The sequence below is a fragment of the Trachypithecus francoisi genome, unplaced genomic scaffold, assembly GCF_009764315.1.
Source record: "Trachypithecus francoisi isolate TF-2019V2 unplaced genomic scaffold, Tfra_2.0 Lachesis_group8, whole genome shotgun sequence".
Classification (NCBI taxonomy): Eukaryota; Metazoa; Chordata; class Mammalia; order Primates; family Cercopithecidae; genus Trachypithecus; species Trachypithecus francoisi.
The window spans coordinates 85,800,067-85,823,035 of record NW_022681473.1 but is presented as its reverse complement, the minus strand read 5'-3'; the positions used below and the strand labels follow the sequence as shown (position 1 = coordinate 85,823,035).

Below are 22,969 nucleotides of genomic sequence, written 5' to 3'. Positions count from 1 at the left end.
GGAAGTTGGGAGTTGGGAGGAGCCACCGAATGACGCGGTGGTCTCCGCAGCCAATCAGGGATGGGGAAGGGAGGCGGAGAAGGAAGCGGATCCGCGGTCGCGCGGCTAAACAGCAACCCCTACCCGCTTCGTCTCCCTCCGCCGCTATCGGGGCCTAAGCGGGAGCGGCTGGCACGGCGTCACTGGGTGGGCTGGGGCGGAAGTGGAGGCGGAGGGAGACGGTGGCGTCGTCCGCGGGGCCCTGGGCTCTCGCGGCGAGGCCCTGGTGGGCGCGAGGCAGGGGAGGGGGAGGAGGAGGAGCCCGCGGTCCGGGCGGCGGCGGCGGGTCTCGAGTTCTCCGTAGGGCCCCGCCTCGGAGCGGGCGGCGGCGGAGGAGGAGACTGAGGAGCAGGATGGCGGCCTCGGCCCTGTACGCCTGCACCAAGTGTACCCAACGCTATCCCTTCGAGGAGCTCTCCCAGGGCCAGCAGCTCTGCAAGGTCCGTGGGCTCCGGGAGGCGGGCGGGATGGGTGTCCTCGGCCGTAGCCGGAGGGGGCCGGGTAGCCGCCGCACTGCAGCCCCTCTCTCTTTGCCGGCGTCTCGGGGGTTTGGGAGTCTGGTGTCCCCGCCTCCCCACTCGGGGACCCCTTTTTCTGGGGGCTTGAACATCAGCTGGGAACGGCCCCTGAGAGGGAGGCAGAATCGTGCCCTCTTCCAGGCGGCCCAGGCGGGTACCGAGCCCCGTCAGCGTCTAAGGGGTCTCAGAGGTGGGGTTGAGTGAGGCAGCCACCTGTCTATACCGCAGACACTCAGGGGTGGAGATGTTTTCATCTCTGTTTTGTGCCTGGTCTGTCCTCTTCTTCCACCAGGAGGCAGGGGACGGTTTTTGCACTTTCTTGCTAGGAACCCGAAGCCGCAAAGCTGATGGCATCCTTCTTCCCTGTCCAGGAAAGCGAAGCGACTGGTTTGGGAACAGAATGCTCTGATTTGGAGCTCCTCCCATCCCATTAAAGCCAGGATGCTGTCTGTGAGCAACGGTGCAAAATAATAAGTAGTTTCACATTTAACCAATCCTTGAAATCGGCCCTGACAGCTTTCTTAATTTGTCTGTAATATACCCCACGTCTACTAAAGACAAAGACACCTATGCCTTCCCTAAGGAATTATATTGTGATTGGCCACTTATATGATAAAGTATCCAGTTCTTTACGTTGGGGCCAGGTTTTATCAATATTTTACACATTTTACTAGGTTGAGTAAACAATTTTCTACCAGAAAAGTGACATTTGGGACTTTCAGATAGATACCGACTAATGTATTGTCTTATTACAGGAATGTCGGATTGCACATCCTATTGTAAAATGTACTTACTGCAGATCAGAATTTCAACAAGAGAGGTTTGTATAATGAACAGTTTTTGACTGTTAAAGACAAGTGTTGTCTGTATGGAATATTTGGGGGTTGTAATCCCATATTTTTGTGAAAGTATTTTTAAAAAATGGTTTAGCCCCAGAAATTTTAAGTTGTAAACCTTTTATACATGGTGGGAGAGAGAATGTTGCCAAAAAAACCAGGGGTTGTTAATTTACTGTTACACTTTATATGAGAGACAGAATAAATTACTACATGGAAAATGTACAGCCTTGCTAATGAAAATGCAAATGTAAATAGTTACTGTTACACTAAAAAAAATGGTAAGGTCTTAATGGACCTGAGGAAAAGTCTGTAGTGTTACCAACTGCCGTCCAAGAGTGAAATGTAGTAATTTGTTACATGGAAGAGGAGTAGTAGGTAACATTTTTGACAGTTACTTCCGCTCTGAGAGTATATACAGAAAGTAGCCTCAGAAAAGAACAAATAATTTCTTCTTACATAGGTGTGGGCATTATAATGTTGGACAGTAGCCAAGTGGAAGGTTAGGTAGGCACTGGTATTGTAATGCTGTGCATTAATAGTGGCAAGTGTGAAGATTTTGGAGCTATATAGGAAACATTAAGATGTTTTGTGTACAAAAAGAAATACACAATAAAAATGTATAAAAGTATTTGTCTTAAGTTAATTTGGGTGAAACAACTCCGAAAAGATCCTTGTATTTTTGAAAAAAATCCATGGTCCATATTAGAATAAGTTTTAAGTACTCCAAATCTTTGACTCATTTTATTTTGACATTGTGCTACATGTGTACATTTAGAAAGCTACATAAACATGATCTATATACAATTTCTTTTTCAGCAAAACTAACACAATTTGTAAGAAGTGTGCTCAAAATGTGAAGCAATTTGGGACGGTAAGTATGTTTTATGTTTTCATGTCATTGTTACCAGTTAATACTTTTCACAAAGCTGGACCTTTTAAAAAGTACATACTGCTGGCCGGGTGCAGTGGCTCACGCCTGTAATCCAGCACTTTGGGAGGCCAAGGCAGGTGGATCATGAGGTCAGGAGATGGAGACCATCCTGGCTAACACAGTGAAACCCCGTCTCTACTAAAAATACAAAAAAAAAAAAAAATTAGCCGGGCATGGTGGGGGGCGCCTGTAGTCCCAGCTGCTCCAGAGGTTGAGGCAGGAGAGTGGCATGAACTCGGGAGGTGGAGTTTGCAATGAGCCGAGATCTTGCCACTGCATTCCAGCCTGGGCAATAGAGCGAGACTCCATCTCAAAAAAAAAAAAAAAAAAAAGTACTGCTGTGCTGTTACGTATTTAAACATACCATATTTTATGAAAGAAGTCTTCCATAGATACTTTGATGCAAAAGTGACAACATTAAAAACAGTCAAATTATATGCCTGTTTTACATGTATTGAATATCAGTGTGAAATTTGTGAAGCTATTTAAAGATTCAAATATAGCAAATTCTTGGTTATGGAGAACTTATCCATGAAGTTTGCATGATCAGACTTGAGCCTACTTCAGAACAACCTCTTCAGAACTATTTTTATAAAACAGCACAATTCATACATTTTTTCACAGAAATCATGACCCAATCCTAGTACAAATTGTCTTATATGTATACTACAGTCATTATAGGTATATTATACCAATATTATTTATTATTGGTTAAAAATGCTAACTTTAATGCTTTAAACTGTCCTGCATCATCTTTTGAATATCAAAGAAAATCAAGGTATGTTTTTATAGTTTATGTTGAATATGCTTGTCCCTATTTTTTTGAAGTTGGAAACTCACAGTATATATTCCTCATATGATTTGTACGTATATGTGATGAAAAGTTAACATTTTTTAAATAAATGATATGGTCACTAAGCTAACTAGGATATTGAATTAGTAGAAGGACATTTCCTCAATTCTTGATTCATGAGACTTCTATACATGTGTACCTTTATTTTCATTCTTTGAAACCTTTTTTGTGTAGTTTTTGTATTGTCTAACACTATGCAAATCACAAATCTATTTCTCATGATCTTAGAGTAATAGTTTCATGACTAGAAATAAATATTAGTTGAATGCATAGAAACAGTGTAAAAGTTATTGCGTGTGACAGGGTAACAAACTTGACAGAAAACATTTTTTACCTGAGTTTTCTTAATTCCAGAAATATATCTACAATACTGGATATGTGCTATGCAGCAAATATTTAATGTTTTTAAAAGTCTCAAAATGTGTATGTTTTTCAGCCCAAGCCTTGTCAGTACTGTAACATAATTGCAGCATTTATTGGTACCAAGTGTCAGCGTTGCACAAATTCAGAAAAAAAGTATGGACCACCTCAGACCTGTGAACAGTGCAAACAACAATGTGCTTTTGATCGGAAGGAGGAAGGAAGAAGAAAGGTATGCTTTGTTCATGTTGTGACATCTTCTGGAAATTAAATGCCAAACAAGTTGGAAATTATAATTAATACACTGCTGAGGCAGGATTTTTTAGGTCCATGAAAGCAAGTAGTTAGATGAAAGTGCAGGAATAGTGACTTTTCTCCTTGTTTGCATGATACATAGATTCATGTACTATACTTTAAAAAACATTTTATGGTGGCTATTCTGTACTAGTTGGCTATCCCACATTTGGTTCAGGAGATTTAACTAATTTTTGTTAAATAACTCACTTTACCCTTTTGCTGGTTACTTGACATTGCTGGTGTGAAAAAAATACCTGATGGCACATTGGCACATGAAATTCAGTTACTCTTGTGCCTTTTGATACAGGCTCATATTTGAAACTGTTGTTTGTTTTTGTCTACCTGCAGTGACTTAATGTAATAAGTGTATGTGTTCATGTGATAATTCCTTTGCCGATCAGCATTCACACAGGCCTGTTGCCTATCAATTTTAGTTGATTTGGAGAATGACTACCTCTTTGAGGGGCTTTCTCAGGTCTCCCCACAGCAATGTATGTACCCTGTTGTAAGACATGTCCCACCAGCATGACTGGTACATGTACATCATGAAATACTGTGGATGGAATACATATGAACAAACAGAAGATAAAAACTTGATACTATTTTTAGAGGGTTAGTCAGTACTTTCAGAAAGTCTCCTCTTTGACACAGGTACGATTGATCCTAATTATTTGTGGTAGGTCTTTAAATTTCCCACAAAACAATGAATACAGTAGTACCCACCTTATCCATAGGAGATACTTTCTAAGACCAGTGGATACCTGAAACTGGGGATAGTAAAGAACCTTACTATGTTTTCTTCTGTACGTACATGCCTACAATAAAGTCTAGTTTTTTAATTAGGTATAACGAGATTAATAAAAATAATAAAATAGAACAATTGTATTAGCATACTCTAGTTACAGTTATATGAATGTGGTCTTTATCGCTTAGAATAGTGTATCGTATGTAATATTTTTAGACTAAGGTTGACCATGGGTACCTGAAACTGTAGATTGGGGGAGTACTGTATTGAAACATTGCCCAAGAGAAATATAGGATTAAGTTCATGTCTCCAGTAATAACATGTTGGTCAGTTGATCCAATACATAACCTTATTTTGTTTGTGTTCCTGTTTTGAAGATTTGTCATTTAATATATACTGTTGATTGGCTGGGCATGGTGGTTCATGCCTGTAATCCCAGCACTTTGGGAGGCCGAGGTGGGTGGATCCTGAGGTTAGGAGATTGAGACCATACTGGCTAACACGGTGAAACCCCGTTTCTACTAAAAATACAAAAAATTAGCCAGGTGTGGTGGCAGGCGCCTATAGTCCCAGCTACTCGGGAGGCTGAGGCAGGAGAATGGCGTGAACCCGGGAGGCAGAGCTTGCATTGAGCCGAGATCATGCCGCTGCACTCCAGTCTGGGTGACAGAGCGAGACTCTGTCTCAAAAAATAGATATATATATGATATATATATATTTATAATGTATATTATATATAATGTATGTTTATGTAATATATGAAATACAGCACATATGTATGATATTTATCATATATTATGTATATGTTATATGTATATGTACACACAGTCGATTAATTGCACTCATTGCCAACAGCGCTAAGAGTGCATGAATATAACTTATGTAACACATGTATTTTCTCTGTAAGACACATCACAGCCTTCGTAGCTTTCTTTTTCTATTTTTAAGTTCAGTGGTACATGTGCACTTTTATTATATAGGTAAACTTGTGTCATGGAGGTTTGTTGTACAGATTATTTCATCACCCAGGTATTAAGCCTAATATCCATTAGTTATTTTTCCTGATCCTTTCCCTCTTCGACACTCCACCATCTGATAGGCCGTAATGTGTGTTGTTCCCCTGTGCGTCCACGTGTTTTCATCATTTACCTCCTACTTGTAAGTAAGAACATGCAAGATTTGGTTTTCTCTTCTTTTGTCAGTTTGCTAAGGTTAATGGCCTCCAGCTCCATCCATATTTCTGGAAAGGACATGATCTTGTTCTTTTCCATAGCTGCATAGTATTCCATGGTGTATACGTACCACGTTTTCTTTATCCAGTCTACTAACGATGGGCGTTTAGGTTGATTCCATGTCTTTGCTATTTCACATTACAACTTTCTTTAGCCTAGGAACACTATACAGCACTTTGGCATTACTCTTTGGGACAACAAAAACTCGAAAAACATAGCACTAAATAGACTGAAAAGGATACTTGTCTGAGAGGTGAAATAAGGCAGAGCATCACCTTGTTCCACCTCAGCTATGAACGTGTGCTATTGGGTGGCACAGATTTTTGACCACTCTGTGTATGTGTGCAGTGGCCACAAAAGTGCTACAAGTCTTGATTTTGGGGTTACAGATACATTTTACTAAGTAGGCAAATACACGAATAGGAAATGCAAGAATAATGAGAGGCAACTGTGTATGTCATTTAGGTGCTTCTGTTTTTCTGTAAATTTATAGTACTTACTGTAGTGAAAAATACTTTATTAGTAATTACACAGTTTTTTAAGAATTCAGCCTATATGTCTTAGAAGTATATCAGTTTATGCTTATTCTCCTGGAATAAGAAAAAATGTAACTTTTTCTTTTTCTTCAAATTAAAAATGCCTCAAAACTAATGGAAATCCGTATGTCATCCTCATCAGTTTTATAATTCTCTAAACAAGTATTTTCCCAAGTTTCAGAAAAGTCCAATTTTATTTCTATTTTGCAAAAAGTCCGTGAATATGTGCATATATGCATTTGCGCATGTTGCGTGTGGAATATAGGTGGAAGTTGGGTGGTTTATCTTACCTGGTTTCATTTATAGCCAGTTTATATGGGTACATTTAATTTACCACGTGTTTTCTTAAAAGGTTGATGGAAAGTTATTATGCTGGCTCTGTACTTTATCGTACAAAAGAGTTTTACAGAAGACGAAAGAACAGAGGAAGAGCCTGGGATCTTCACATTCAAATTCATCATCTTCATCTCTAACTGAGAAAGACCAGCATCATCCAAAACATCATCACCACCATCATCACCATCACCATCGTCACAGCAGTAGCCATCACAAGTAAGTACTTCGAAATCGTATTTTAAAAACTCATCCTGGCATTTTAATGCCATTTATTGGTGTTTACTTCTTGCAAATATTCACTATGTGCTAGTCTAGTTTCCATTTTACACAGTAAGCATCTTGAGTGTCTAAGGCTGTGTCTCCATTTTATTCAGTGTATAATGTTATCTACATGGAATATGTTTATCTGTTTACCTTAATAGAGATAAGACATTTAGGAAATTAATATATAAAACTGTAACCATATAAAGTCAAAATACAAGTACATCAGTTTTAAATAACTTATCAAAAGCCTCAGTATTCTTTTTTTGTTTAAATAATTAAGGTTTTGTTTGAAAAATTATAATTTATCTTAGTTGTCAATTTGTTTTAGTAAAAACAAACCAAAACAAACCAATGACTGGGTTTAGAGAACATATTTTAATACTATAGTTTGTTACTATGATAGAAGCATTTCTAATCTTTGTGTTCCCCAAAATATGAGAAATATTTTTAACTAGTGATACTTTGTGTTTTTTCAAACATATATTTAGGAACTCTACTTAAATACAGACAACTGTAGTTTTCCCTCAATATGTTTGAGCGATTGGTTCTGGAACCCCCTCATAGACCAAAATTTGCATATACTCCAGTTCTGCAGTTGGCCCTGTGGAATCTGCCTATAGGAAAAGTTGGTCTTCTATGTATGCAGGTTTCACATCCTCCAAATACTATATTTTTGATCCGTATTTGGTTGGAAAAAAAAAAATCCCGTATAGGTGGTCCCATACAGTTCAAACCTGGGATGTTCAAGGAACAACTATACTTGATTTTTGAAGTGACCTGTGCGGGGAGTTATGTAGTAGTCGTACCTTAACCTTTAATGTGTGTGGTATAAAGGTTTTTTAAAATGCAGTTTTAGTCTTCATGGAAAAATCAAGAACATTAAAATAAAAATTAAACTGATAAGCACAAATTAAAATGGAAAAAACAGGGACATATGGCATGCCCATTTTCAGAAGAATTTATTGTTTGTTCCTAAATTTTTCTATGAGTCTTTAAAGTTTCAGATAGTTATTTAAAACAAAAAACTGATGCCCACCTCATTTTGGAACACATGCAGTATTTTAGGGATGTAATGTAGTTCTAGCTAATTAGTAAGATTTGTTCTAAACTGTATTCAATCACCCATTGGATTATGAGGTTACATTGCGGTTAGTGATGTTTAATTCTACCATGTTGTAGTGCTTTCTAAATGTGGTAGTGGTAGAGTTAAATGCCATGCCTTCTCTTCTGACTATTTTGAAGAAATCTTGTGATCTTTATATCAGAGTATCTCAAGAAGCAAAGGAATATAAATCTATGTTGTTTTTGCTTCTTTCTTTAAGAAAAAATATGACAAAATGACTATATATCATAATCGCATATGTCAGACCTACTCTAAAGACTCCCAAAATGTCTCCTTTCCCTATTCTTTACAGATAAATTTGTCTTAGCATGATATAAAAGGACACAATCAGATTATGTTTGTGAAGATTGAAGTATGTGACAGCAACTTAATTTTTTGAAAGAATGACAGATTTCAAAAATAAAGGGAAAGAGAACGGTATTGAAAATGAAAGTCTTCAATTTTTTTACTTTTTGTTACTTACGAAATACAAACACTATTTTCTATTTCATGACTGTTGACCATTTGATGAACAGTTAGTTTGTAGGGTCCTATCTTAAGTTCAGTAGATCAGAATGAAAATAAGGAGCATTCATATTGTGATAGATGGTGATCGGCAGGGGTAGGGGATGTGGTTCTAAGGTGGCACTAAGGTGGATCTGAATCAAGGAATGGACAACCTTCAGAAAGCCAAGATGGGAATTCCAGGTGTTTCTGTCAGTCATATTAATGTGATTATTATTAACTTTGAGATATAGTGCTGTTAGTTCATGTATGGCTTGTTATGCTTATAATGAAATTTGTGAGGGAAAAAAAAGGACAACTGCCTTCCTCAGTAGGATTTCCATTCATTCACAAGTAAGAATAACTCAGTTGATGGAATTATTGCTATTAATATTTTTTTCCCAACTTGGTACTTGTTTACAGCTGAGTCTTTAGGTCTGTTTTTTTCTTTTGCTTAAAAAACTTCTACAGCTGAACCAGTAGTAAATTTTAGACACAGGTGAACATGTGTATATATATATGTGTCTATTTTGTATATGCTAACACTGTACTAAGTGCTTTTACGTATGTAACTCATTTAATGCTCATATCAGTATAAGGTATGTATTATTACATATGAGGGAACCAAGGCTGGGGATTTTAAGTAATTTGCATAAGGTCACAGCTCAGATCTTCTAACATCTTCTACATTGTATAAAAACACGGCATGTGGTTCATAGACGATGCTCTCTACATGCTGAGTGAATAAGCTAGGGATTAGTGAAGCATTGACTGATATGCAAGTTTAGGAGGAAAAAAGTGTAGGATTTAAGGTGAATTATAAAGTGATTATTAGTATTATGACAAAATAGAAAAGGAGTATTATGACAAAAATAGAAAACTAAAATCATTTGTTACTATGAAATTTCTCAATAGTTTCAGCGTAACTTCTCCAGATTACTAACTAAAGAGAGATCTACGTACTTTGGAGAGGATTCTTAAGAAAACTGGGAAAGAATCAAAGAAATCAATATATTTCCCCATTTAAGTTGATATACTATTCTGAGCAACTTGAGTTACTCCAAAAGAAGAATCTCTACTTTGGATTATTAGGAAAGCCTTAACTTTAAAGATACAAATTTTGTGTCTGAAATGGTAAGGACAGCCAAAGTACAGTGATACCTAAACTTTATAATCTTAGAATCTTGTGGTAGTTTTCGTGCTTGTGTAACCCACCCTTTGTATGATATTAAATTGAACTATGGAGATCCTGATTAAAAAGAATTCTTGAAGAACTTCAGATGGTTAGTAGTCATTTGATTAAAATTTGTCTCATCAGAATGTGATTTATTCAATATATATTAGCTTAGTCTGAAAACTTAAATACACCTTTCTCTGAACAAAATATTATAAACATAAAATGTGTATCGAGAAAGAATGTTAAATTTAGATGTATTAAATAAATGTCGTTATTAGATGTCATTTGTGTATTTTTCAGAATCAGCAATCTGAGTCCAGAACAAGAGCAGGGACTGTGGAAACAGAGGTAAATACATTGCTGTATTTTCTGAAGTATTTTGAAATGTATCCCTTCAACTTTGTTACTTAAGACTTACCAAAATCAATATTTTCAGTAATATTTTAGGGGAAGATGAATAACTTATCATTTGGTTCCTCTGTCCTTTTTACTCTAACTATTCTTATTAATGTTTGGTTTCAGCCATAAATCCTCTGCAGCAATTCAGAATGAAACTCCAAAGAAAAAGCCCAAATTGGAATCTAAGCCATCTAATGGAGATAGGTAAAAATGAATTCTTTTAGTGTTGTGAAAATTCAACTTAGTTGAATAGTTATGGTTGAATGCCAGTTATTACTAGATAAAAAAATAGAAACATGTATTTTCTACATTGACTTGAGTCACCTAGAAGAATAAACATAAATTAGTTTAAAATTTTTAGCTTAATTTTGGCAATAAGAAAGTGGCACTGAACTATGTTGTTCTATTTGGGAAATAAATTTGGGTTTTGAAGAAACAAATTTGGAGAACATTATTTTTATCTTTATTCTTCAGTGAAACACAAATCTAATTGTGATATTTTAAATTGACCTGCCTAGAAAATGTTTTTAGATTAAAAATATTATGAGCGTGACTTTGTTTTAGTTCATTAGCCAAAAGTTTTCTGATGTTACTGTACAAATTGGCTGCCTATTGCTTTACACTAGAAGTATTGACCCCCTAAAAGCTAATACTGAATTATATTTCTGCAGGTGTATGTAATGTGTGCCATTAGTAAGGTAATTTGCCAGTTGCATCCATTTCTGTCAGGTACATATTTTTTTGCATTAGCCTTAAGGATGTTTGTGGAATTGTCTAATTTATGCAATTTGAACACCTGCTAATTTTCCTTCTACTTCATTTAACTGTGTTTTACTTTTTTCTTTTTAGTAGCTCTATAAATCAGTCAGCAGATAGTGGGGGAACAGACAATTTTGTCCTTATAAGTCAACTGAAAGAAGAAGTGATGTCACTTAAGCGTCTCTTACAGCAGAGAGACCAGACCATTTTAGAAAAAGATAAAAAGGTAAGAACATGGTTCATTGAAGCCTGATAAGAATTATGTGTTGACTGTTGCTTGATAATCACAAATTTTATTAGACTTTCTTTAATAATTTGGTAATGTTTGTTGGTTTGTTGTGCATGATTTTTATAAGACAAATTACACCCCCCCCCGCTGAAGCCGGCTAATGAAGATAGGTAAAAGTGGTCTTTCAGAATTTTAGTTCTAAGAATTAACTGAGCTTAATTAGGATAGTAATTTCTAAACTTTAATTTTCAGTAAGCATGTAATTTAAAAATAGGTCTAATACCTAATAATCTAAAGATGAGATGTAAATGGAATATTTTTAAAACTTTTTTAAGAATGTAGTTTGAATAGTCTTTGATATTCCATTAATATATATCAATCCAGATCAAATAACTGCTGAAAAGTAATGGTATGGGAATTTCCTGTAATAATCAGTAATCAGCAATAGATGTCTAAAAGGTCATTGTGTAGGAAGTAAGTGTACTTATTGGGACTTTATCAGTTAAATCACAAAGAATATTAAAATATGTTGTTCATTTAGTGGAAAGAGGGATATTAACAGAATTATAGAAGGATTTAAGGTCTTGTGCTGTGAAATTAGGTTGGCATAATAGTGGGCAGGCATGGAACAGGAAACAATTTTGAAGTAATTTAGCCATACTTAGATTCAAATCCCAGTTCTAACATTTTCTGTGTGACCTAAAGTAGAATGTGTAATTTTTTGGGCTTCAGTTTTCTCATTTAAATGAGAGCATTAATACTATCTCAAGTGATGGTTGTGATGATTAATGAAAATGCAAACTATTTATTATAGCTCCTGGTATGTATAAGTGCCCATAGGGGCTATTACTGTTTGATCATCTTTAGTACTTGTTTTATGGTCCCAGACAATGTAGTTTGACCTGTATCAAATTTATTATGCAGTAGGAGGACACTAAAATCATTTCTTTTAACAGAATAAGACCTTATTATGAATACATATATGAATTATATCCATCTCTGAGTCTGTGCTTGTCTGTGCTGAATTGGCTTTTACTTCTGGCATTCAATAATTTTTGATACATTTTCCCACACCTTGATGGTTAGTGGGCTTAATTTATTTTAATACATTTGTACCTTAAACAAATTCAGTATATGAAAATTAAGAGTGCCATATAAGATAAAAATAGAATAGTTACAGGTGTCTTTGTCTTATGGTTCTTTTTGATTGACAGCATTTTTTAAATTAATGAGCCTTTATGGAAATTTGTCCTGTGTACAAAGTTTTAGAGACAAGCCAGGTATGTCTGCATTAGCCTTGAGAAAAGTTGAATAAAATGCCGAGTTTACTGCGAAATAGCAATGATTTCAAAACCAAGTAGTAATCAGTTATAGAATATTGACTGTTAGATTTTTCTTTCCTCTCTAGCATAAGAGGTACTGTCTTTGTATTGTGCAGTTAATTGAAGTTTTCTGCTTTTGTTAGTGTTCCTCTTTAAAAAAACCAAAGCACTAATGGGGATTGAAATTAGCATTGTTGTAAGGAAAATCCTAATTGTAGACCTAAAATAACTATACATTTGCAGCTTTTTCTTATTAATCTAAGACGACCAAGTTATTTTCCTGAATTGATTTCACAAAGTTATTCAATTACTTCTAGAGCCAGACACTGAACTAGATCATGACGATACAAAGATGAATAAGACATAATTCTTATTTTCCAGAAGTTCATAGTCAGGAGGCAACTCACAGTGTGGTGAATAGAGTAATTGTCTTAGCTGATCTGGTGTAAATTGCCGTTTCAGAACAGAAAATCTTTTGTGATTAGAGAAAGTTGAGAGAGAGAGAGAGAACTTAGTTATACTTTGAATTTGACAAAAGCAAGAGTTTTTTTTTTTTTTTTTTAAGATAAGAATATAAGACTCCATGATTTTCTCTATTTTTGCTGTTGTATGTCTTTCAGTTTATTAGATACTGGGTAATTACAAAGGAGAATGTGTAAACCTTTAAAGCTGGCATAAAGAAAAACTTTAAAAAATAAAGTGGAGTTGCTTCTGCATGGTTCTAATATGAAATTACATAATAACTTATTTGGAAGTCGTGACATATTATACTTTTATGTATGTCATTTATGAAAAAATTATCATGTAGCTTTCTTCCTCAAAGCACTGATTTTTTTCTTGTATTTGTCTAATTTAGCCCATATTTTATAGTAACCTTCTTTCCTTTCTCATTCTGTGTTATATTTCTGTGCTATGGTCTCTATTTTTACCTCAAGTGTTAGGTGGTATTGTGTACATAATCCTGGACATAAATTAAAAAATAAAAACAGTGTAGCTTTTGGCTGAAAAGACTATTCCTTTTTGTATTACCCAGTGTGAAATTTCTTTCTTTAAGCATTGAAAGATTATTTTACCCTTAAGCTAGTTTAAATGTTTATTTTGTTTTTACTATTATTGAAGTACATTTTTAAATGAGCTATTTTCCCAGTTATTAGCCATTAAGCTTTTTTTGTTGGCATACCAGTTGCCAAACTATTTCCAGTCAAGCCATGTTTAGGAAAAAAAGAAAATTCAGAAGTTTTACTGATGGTCAGGTATTAACATTAAAATTATACTATTGTAAAGCAGATAGACTTCATCATTTCATAAAACAAATTTTAGATAGCTTGTACAATTCAGGAAACAGGAGTTAACATCTTCCACTTTTGTAATGAAATGTGAGTTTATTGTGAAAGTTATTTAAATTGTGTGTGTGTATGTGTGCAAATATACATATATGTCTTTTTTCTTTAATCTCTCAGTTAACTGAACTAAAGGCAGACTTTCAGTACCAAGAGTCAAATTTGAGAACAAAAATGAACAGTATGGAAAAAGCTCACAAAGAAACTGTGGAACAACTTCAGGTAACTACCATCATTTATGTAAAATGTTAGGCAAGAAGGGCTACACTTGAGTAATAGCATTCGTTGACTTAGATTGTTATTGGTAGCCCTATTTTGTGCATAGTTGGTGCATTTCAGTTTTGATTTTGACTTTATAGTCATTTTTAATCTTGATCCCATTAGAAATTGTTGTTTGAAATTACTTGAAAGGTGATTCAGTACTTTAATCTTGAAAACTTTTGCCGGGCCGGGCGCGGTGGCTCAAGCCTGTAATCCCAGCACTTTGGGAGGCCGAGACGGGCGGATCACGAGGTCAGGAGATCGAGACCATCCTGGCTAATACGGTGAAACCCCGTCTCTACTAAAAATACAAAAAACTAGCCGGGCGACGAGGCGGGCGCCTGTAGTCCCAGCTACTCGGGAGGCTGAGACAGGAGAATGGCGTGAACCCGGGAGGCGGAGCTTGCAGTGAGCTGAGAGCCGGCCACTGCACTCCAGCCTGGGTGGCAGAGCAAGACTCCGTCTCAAAAAAAAAAAAAAAAAAAAAAAAGAAAACTTTTGCCTAAACTTCAAATGGAGTTTTTGGAGGAGGGTATCATTGGAATATGTTCAATTGATTATTGGGCTTAGAGCAAAAAATTAAAAATCAGATTCATGAAACTAAGATGAAAAGCAGGTCTTCAGTAGCAGTCATTCTTCGTATTAATATTTCCTTCCAGATAATGGGAAGGTAGATGGGTGTATAAAACCAATTCTTAAGGACCTCAAGTGGCAAAAATGTATACAAAGCAAGAGAGTTTACTTAACCTGTGTACAGTGGTTTGCAAAGTGCCAAATAGGGTTCTGCTAAATGCTAACAGGTAGTGATCCACCTGAACCTCAGAGTGCTGCAAAGTAGCATTTTAAGTATACAGAACAACTCAATGGTGAAGTCAGGAGTCACCACAGTAACAATCTGATGTCTGGCATGCAGAGATGGTGAACATCCAACATGGATACGGAATGCTAACTATATTAAGCTTGTTCTCATCTAGGTTTCATAAATTTAGAAATCGGACCACACTAAATTAATTACATGTTCTCTTTGATTTATATAGTGTCACATTTGTAGAATTAATCTTTAGTAACAAAATTTTTAAGGTGTAAGGAATTTTAAGTGTTGAAAGAATAGAAGATGGCAGCACACAGATTTCAGACTTGGGAGAGTACAACTTCAGAAGGAAGGAGTTAATACTGCCCTGTTTCATTTTGTTTTTTCACATTGTAACACCAAGAGATATTTGCTGTTCCTTTCTTTTGGTTTTGTATTGTTCATACTTCTTTGCAAGTAGCTTAAATTAGTAGGGCTTAGGAACTTGCTGAAATTCGAGGTACACATTGTCTTGTTTTAATCCCTATCATACTATTAAAAGATTGTTGAAAAGGAACCTCATGTAGAACCTGGGACATAGTAGGCATTCAGATAATTTGTTGACTAAGTGGTGATTTATGGAAATGCCCATATCATATATCAGATTCTTATATATTAATGTTTTTATCCACCAGCAAGTATTATTTTTAGTTTTATGTTATTCCTATTTTTCTTATTCAGTTATAAATTCTGAATGGTTACCTGGAACAAAATCTTCCACCCAATGATCCTTGATTTAATGTAATGTAACCAAAGCTCTGAAGTAAATCCAGAATGAGATAACAGAATAACTGCAAGAGGTGCTTAGATATGTTTTAACTTAGTGCTCCCCACTGTTCAAAAGAGCAGTTTGTGTTTTGGTTTTTCTTTTTTAAAATCATAGTTGCAGATACATGGGGTCTTCTTTGACTTAGCCTGATTGATATCTTAAGCCTACCTCCTCTTGGTCACTGAAGTTTCATATAATGTAAAAGTAACTAACATTTAAATTAAAATAGGACATTTTGACATGATTTTACATATGCTGTCTTGTTACAAAAACTGAGTTATGTGATACGCCCATTTTACAGAGGAAACTGTGATCACATAGTAAGCGGTGACATAGAAATCTCCATCTTCTGACTCCAGTTTATCTTTACTTTTCCCTGTTCTACACTATTTCCCACCACTTCAGGTTCCTCAGGTTTTCTCTTCATCCTTCCTATCAGGCCACTTCCCTGATTTTTTTGTGTTATGACTAGAGACAGTCTGTCATAGCTGAGTACCATCTTTTTACTTCACTTCCTTTAGCAACCAATGGTACTAGTAGGATTCTTTACTGAGGTGAGGAAACAGGTAATTTTTTTTAATCTTTATGTAATAAGGAATTGAATCCTGTGACACAGATGGATCTTGCTCTAATAGCTACTAAAATACTTTTAACTACCAAACCTATGAAAAAACACGGAACATCACATGAAAAAATTATTCAAAATGTCACCCCAAAATACCCCAAAAATTGAAAATACTAAGAATATCAAGTAAAAACTCTCATTCACTTAATTAGGTAAGTCGTTAAGAGGAAAAGGGACCTAACATTTGAGTGCCTTCTGTGTACTAGGAACTGTGTTAGGCTAAGTGTTTTATATATTTGATAAGTTCCTTTAACTCATTTTGAGTTTGGATGGTGGAGTTACTGTGTTACAACAGGTTATGTAGCTGGTTAGTAAGCCAGGATTTAAAGCAGGATCTGTGTAATTCTTAATTCTGATATTCTTTCCTTTAGACCAACATGTCTGAACTTTAAAACTTAGCTTTCTTAAGAGTCTGTAAAGAATTTCATTGATTTTCTTTTTTTTTTTTTTTTTTTTTTTTTGGCTGACTGCAAAATGAAGTAATTTTAGGATAAAAAAATTTAAGTGTATATATATTGAAATATTGCGTTGTAAACTTCATTTTTAAGGTATTCAAATTAGAATAAATTTGGACTTGTACTGAATAATTGTGTTAATTTACCTTAAAGACTTTTTTAATGTAATTTATTAAGAAATATCTTTATTAGTGATATAAATATATTAAAAGCAAATTGGAAATTAGCTACTAAAGCATTAAATGGAAAAATTGCTTTGAAGACGTAATGTTCAAATTACTGTATTTTGTACTTAAAATATGAAATTTATAAACACTTTTTATTTCTTGAGTGAGATAACTTGGAGATTCACAATTTTAACTGTTTTGTATCAGTATAAACATTTTTACATAAATATAACTTATAGATCTAATGGAGATCTTTTTGAGTCGAATTTGCAGACTCAAAATTTGAAATTGATACTGAATTTGAAATTGAAGTTTTTCATTACCACCTTAGTTATTAATAACCACTGAATAGGAAAATCCTATTAATTATGCATCTGAACATAAAAAATGATTTGATTTGCACACATAAGATAGTACTGAGAATATTTGCATTTTGGAGGTCATGGGTGTTAATTAGCAAGAGTGATTGGAGAAGGGTGGGGAAATGGAAGCATAAAGTTTGAAAAAGATTATTTCGTGAAACCACTTTAAGATGGCATACAGAGAAGACAGAGTGTTATCTGGCCACAAAAAACTAAAAGTAGAATAAAATATGAAGTGCTGAGGTTAAAAAAATCTTGTCTAGGTAATAAAAATTCCTGAAACCTGTGAAAATAGTGTTGAAACGTGAGTCAAAGGATATCTTTTTAAAATGTGTTAATTTTAAGGCAGTGCTCTATTTTCATCACTTTCCCCATTTTGGCTCAAACTACAAAAATGCTTGATCATTAATGTATTTGTATATATAAGGATCCTTACTTACCTAAGTTTCCACATTTAAGAGACTGAATAAGGTGACAGAGGCAGTCAAAATGTGAAAATACTCACTGTACTTATACGTTCCTCCTCACTAAACTAGTGATGGATGGACATTTAGTAATGAAATTCAAGTCAGATGATGAAATGAAATTTTGAATCTTTGCAAAAATTCAAGCTTTCATGAAATAGGAAACAATGATGTGGAACTGTGTCAGATGACTGTATGGTAATTAAAGTAACAAGAATGAGTGGTTCTGATGGGTGCTTTAAAAAAATTGAATTTCATCATTGGGTGCATTTGGCAAAGTAACAAATTCTGAGTATTTTTTGCAAAAATGACCTCTTATGCTTGTTCTACAAGAGAGTAAACATAGAAGAAAGATCTTATACAGCTTGCCAGGAAATATTCCTCCCAAATCTTGATTCATTCTTTGATTTTATTAATTGTAAATTACAACTTATTTTCATAGTTTTCATGTTTTTAGGATGAAGGGCCAACATCTTTTCCCTTTTAAAATTTGGACCTTCTTTTAAGTGAATTCACTTCATTTCCTTTTTTGTAACCAATTGTGCATCTTTGGACAATTATATTAATAATGACATTTACAAAGCAGGATGAACCAATCTAGAATTTTCCTTCTGCATGTTCATCCTTAAAGAGATGAATGTAAATGTATCATCTCTTTCATTTAATGTTAGTGCTTTAGTGAAACATTTATATAAATGAAAACAGTATTAAATAAGTAGTATTCTTCATCATGACTTAATAATAATTCAGACATTTTTAATCTTGAATGTTTTTGTCTCCCACAGGCCAAAAACAGAGAACTACTCAAACAGGTCGCAGCATTATCAAAGGGTAAAAAATTTGACAAAAGTGGAAGCATACTAACATCTCCTTGAGAAAGTAATTTGTTTAGCATTTCTTCTTACAATGTAAATTTGGGGGAAAAAATTCCGTGAAGCCCTTAAATTCTGTGTAGTAGAAAAATATTTTTGCACACCAAATGAATTGGTGTGTTTCCTATTCACTTTTGTAATTGATATACAGCATTTTTTAAGTTGTAAAACATTGAAATAAAACTTCAACTGGTTTGAAGTAACTTTTTAATTATTTGATATCCAGGAACTTTTTTGCCAGCAATAGTATTAAACAGTTGTAAAGGAGTGCATGAGTAGTGCTCTTTATAAAACGCAACATGCAATAATAGAGTAGGTATGGTTTAAGAAGTCAGAGCAGCAGGGTTTTTTTGTTTTGTTTTTTGTTTTACACTATACTAATTTCAGACAAACAGTTTTCAATTTAGAAATACAAAACTTTTAAACGCGAAAAATGGCGAACACTGGTTTTTTGGGAATTGTGTTTTTACTTTGCATCACATGAATTTAGGAGAAAATCATGGTGCTTTTATTAAATGAACTTCAGATATATGTAAATTTGTTTTTTAAAGTTACATTATTAACATTAGTAACCTAGCATTTTCATTATTGGAATAGGAATTACTGTTTATTGTACAGTATCTAAGGTAAAATGTGTTTCTGTTTTGTAAAAACTACTGTAGATTTTTACTTACAAGTGCCTTTTGCCACCTAATGTTTTTATTTATAGGAATGCTGATCTTTTGTACATACAGTTTTGTTTTAAAATCATGTTTAATAAATGTTTGTATATAAATGCATATGTACAGAAGCCTATTTCAAAAGGAAGTCAAAGTTGCTAGTAAAATGTTTGAGATTACATTAAGAACTAACTGATAATGCATATAGATTTTAGAAAATTTTGTGATTTGTTTCTGTGTGATAAGGGAAGCTGTTGGTCTTTGAATTCATTTAATTATGTCAAAATAGTTCCCCAAAGAGTTAATTTTAAGTTGCTTCTTAAAGAGTAATTTTATTTTTTATGTCATACGGCTTCATATTAATATTTTGTGAGTTACGTGTTTTGCTTTTTTATAAAATTTCTTTAAAGTTTTAATGTTTCTACAATGATCCATGTATCTGCTTTCCCTATGTGTGGTTATCTAAGTTAATATTTATGTACACCATACTTAATTTGCGAATGTAAAGCAAATCTGAAAATCTTTTTAATCCAGTCTGTGATAATCTTTGAATAAATTGGAATCTACTATAAGATTCAGGCACTATAAGTAAATTGTCCCAAAGTCTTTAAAATTGTCTATAAAAGGTTAAGGTAGGGTAGGATAGGTTATGTGAAGTTATTGACTAATTATATTTTGATCCAGCGGTTTTCAGCCTGAAATGGAATTTATCTCCTAGTTATTATCAGTTCAGAGTTTTAGTTTGATTTTAAAGTATGGCTAGATACACTGTATAGAGTGAGTTGCTTCTCTTAATAATTTATGGGCAAAGATAAATTTGCTTCATGTAAAACTGTTACTGAATTTATCAGTTTTAAAGGTTTTTATACAAGCATTGATTATGAATGTCATATCAAGATTGGCTTTCTTAAGAACGTATGATTGAAACAATTTTTTTTAACATGACATGTGTTTCAGTAGACTGTTCTTATAGTTGCTCATTATGAAGTGATACCAAATAATTCTTTGTCCATTTTGAAAGCATAATATAGAGTAATTTTCAAGTGATAGAAAAAGATTCAGTTAGAATCTTGGAAACTAAACCAGTTTATTTTTATGGGATCTTCATGTAACAGTTTTCTTAAATTTAGTACTCTCAACCATGATAGATAATGCCTTAACATGGATTTTAACGTTTGCAGGATTTGCTAAATTGATAAGATAGTTACTACCTTTCTTTGAAATTTGTAATGTTTTATATTCTTATTTCATAGGCATTTGTCAGTCCCCAGTGGTCATTATGGTTTTACTTTGTGATAATTCTTACACCTTGTTGGAGAGACTACAAAAGAAAGCTGTCCTCGTCCTTCCCCTTAGATAACATCAAAATTAAAAATAATATTAATGTTAGCCAACATTAAAATGGAAGTTTGGAAGTTTAATGTTAGCTAACATTAACAGTCTAATAATTTAGCTTTGTAAATTCCAAGGCTAAAACCCTTTCATCGGCTTCACAGTATTTAGTCCTAATTAAATACCCTTCTTTATTCCATGACCTTATTTTTATAACTTAAATTTTTTGCAATTGTATAAACTAGTTATTCAGTCCCAGTCCTGGATCTCTGTAGTGTTTTGACATAATAAACTGATATTCTTTAAATGTGGACCTGTAAGGAGATACTATGGTGTGGTGTATTGTGCTTTTAGCCTGTTTTCCACTATTAATTAGCATTTACCAGTGAGAGTCATTTTGGCTTAAGTTATTTATGTATTAATAGCCTGTGAATATTGCAGTCCTTTTTAGATTATATTGGTCTAAATATGCATTCTGCAGTGAACCTGTTAAGCTGTTCACATGTATAGACTATTGAAATACTGTACTTGTACACATCTGACTGTTGACATTTTGTACTTTTTTCTAGATCCAATATTTCACAATAAAAAACTTGTCAAAGGCTTTGCATTAGTTTTCAATGGCTGCTGTAACAAATTCACACAAACTTAGTGTCTTAATACAACAAAAATTAATTATTTTATGGTTCTGGAGGCCAGAAGTCCAAAATCAGGTTTACAGATCTAAAGTCAAGGTATTGGCAGGATTGGTTCTTTCTGGAGGCTGTAGGGGAAAATCCGTTTTCTTGTCTTTTCCAGCTTCTGTAGTTGCATTCTTTGCATTCTGTGAGCTCATTGACCTTTATCTTCAAAGCCCAAATTGTAGCATCTCAAATCTCTCTCTGCTGTTGTCATCATACCTTCTCTCTCAGAGTGTCTCCCTCTGTTCCCTCTTATAAGAACCTTATGAGAACATTATTGGCTCCCCCTGCATGAACAATGTAGTTTTTCCATCTCAAGTCCTTAACCTATCACATCTACAAAGTCCCTATTTTCATATAAGGTAGTGTATTCACTGGTTCCATGGGTTAGGGCGTGGACATATTAGGGGACCATTATTGAGCCTACATAGCTTCATCTACATTTTGCCCCCTTTTCCAGTGTGAAACCCTGAAACAACAAATACACGAGAGAAGGGGTTTAGGCCAAACATTAGAAACTATTTTCCTCTCTGTCCATTCAGACCACTTCAGTGCAATAGTTATTTTTCCTGGAAGAAATAAATTTGCATCTAATTGAGCAAGCATTTCAAGCTATAGTTAAGTTTTTGAAAACTTTGGATGACTAGTACCATGCTAGGTTGTTGGATACGTTAAAAGTTGAAGGTGTGATTCTTTCATTTATAGACTAGTCGAGCAGATAAAGTACTTGGGGAAAAAAATCTGGAACCTAACTTTGGTATTATAAAGTGTAGTAAAAGCTAACAGCTTTTAGCAAGGGCATTCCGAGACTTGTGGGAAAGGTGTAGTCACTTCTTTCTCAAACGTTAGTATACATCAAAAGTTACCTGGAGGGCATGATAAACACATAAACACATGTTGCTGGACCCAGTTTTTGATTCAGTGGGTCTGGGATGGAGCCTAAGAATTTTCATTTCTAAGTTCTCAGGTAATGCTGCTTCTGGTCCAGAGCTCACATTTTGAGAACTGTCATTTTAATATTTTCTGCATTTCCCATACAAACTATACCATTGGGTGGGTAGGTTAGTAGATGGGGGGTAGTTTCTCTTTAAAACATTCTAATGAAAAAGGAAGGATGGAATTGCAACATCACTATTTTGCAACCTCTCACGGAGATAAGGATTGGTCAACAGCTGCTGACAATACACAAACATTCTTAAGTGCTTTCTGATGGAGGAATACACTGCTACCTATAAAGTTTTACCAAAAAGAATAAAACCTAAATCTGACCAAGCATCTACCAATTAACCAAAAATAGAAAGGATGGAAGATCATATTGAATGACACCAAAAGGATACAGTTGGCACAATTGTTCAGTAAGTTGCAAGCAGGGGAAATGAGTGGAGGGAGAACCAATAGCATAAGAGGTACTTAGTATCAACCAATCACAACATGTGACCCTGATATGGATCTGGAATCAAGGAATTAAAAATTTTTAACATGTATGAGAACTGAAAATTTGAACACTGGTTATGTAATGGTTTTAAGGAATTACTACTCAACTTTTCAGATGTGATGGTGTTGCAGCTGTTTTAGAGTCCTGGAGACACCTACTAAAATATTTACAATGAAATGGTATGATGATTGGTATTTGCTTCAGAATAATATAGGGAGGGAGATACGAGAATATAAATGAAATAGGATTGGGTGTG

At 34.5% G+C, this 22,969-nt stretch overlaps 1 protein-coding gene across 5 annotated transcripts; it reads left to right on the top strand.

Annotated features, from left to right (window-relative positions):
- The first annotated feature begins 36 nt into the window (after positions 1-36).
- Positions 37-21,202, top strand: FAM76B (family with sequence similarity 76 member B). 5 transcript variants are annotated; one of them, XM_033206395.1, is made up of 10 exons: positions 37-186; positions 1,313-1,377; positions 2,213-2,267; positions 3,617-3,772; positions 6,703-6,902; positions 10,034-10,081; positions 10,256-10,336; positions 10,985-11,117; positions 13,903-14,004; positions 18,521-19,799. In XM_033206395.1, the coding sequence occupies exons 1-10, from the start codon at positions 61-63 to the stop codon at positions 18,608-18,610; spliced, it is 1,056 nt and encodes a 351-aa protein (XP_033062286.1). In that variant the 5' UTR covers positions 37-60; the 3' UTR covers positions 18,611-19,799. The 5 variants fall into 5 exon arrangements, with proteins under 5 accessions (XP_033062286.1, XP_033062285.1, XP_033062288.1 ...); XM_033206394.1 differs by having other exon boundaries at positions 10,982-11,117; XM_033206397.1 differs by having other exon boundaries at positions 79-479; positions 18,521-21,202.
- The last annotated feature ends 1,767 nt before the right edge of the window (positions 21,203-22,969 follow it).

Bases quoted from the DNA above. Each gene is read 5' to 3' on its own strand.
- FAM76B (XM_033206394.1), top strand. From the start codon at position 61: ATGGGGAAGGGAGGCGGAGAAGGAAGCGGATCCGCGGTCGCGCGGCTA. The intron at 2,268-3,616 runs GTAAGTATGTTT...TATGTTTTTCAG, and splicing joins ATGTGAAGCAATTTGGGACG to CCCAAGCCTTGTCAGTACTG. The intron at 11,118-13,902 runs GTAAGAACATGG...TTAATCTCTCAG, and splicing joins TTTTAGAAAAAGATAAAAAG to TTAACTGAACTAAAGGCAGA.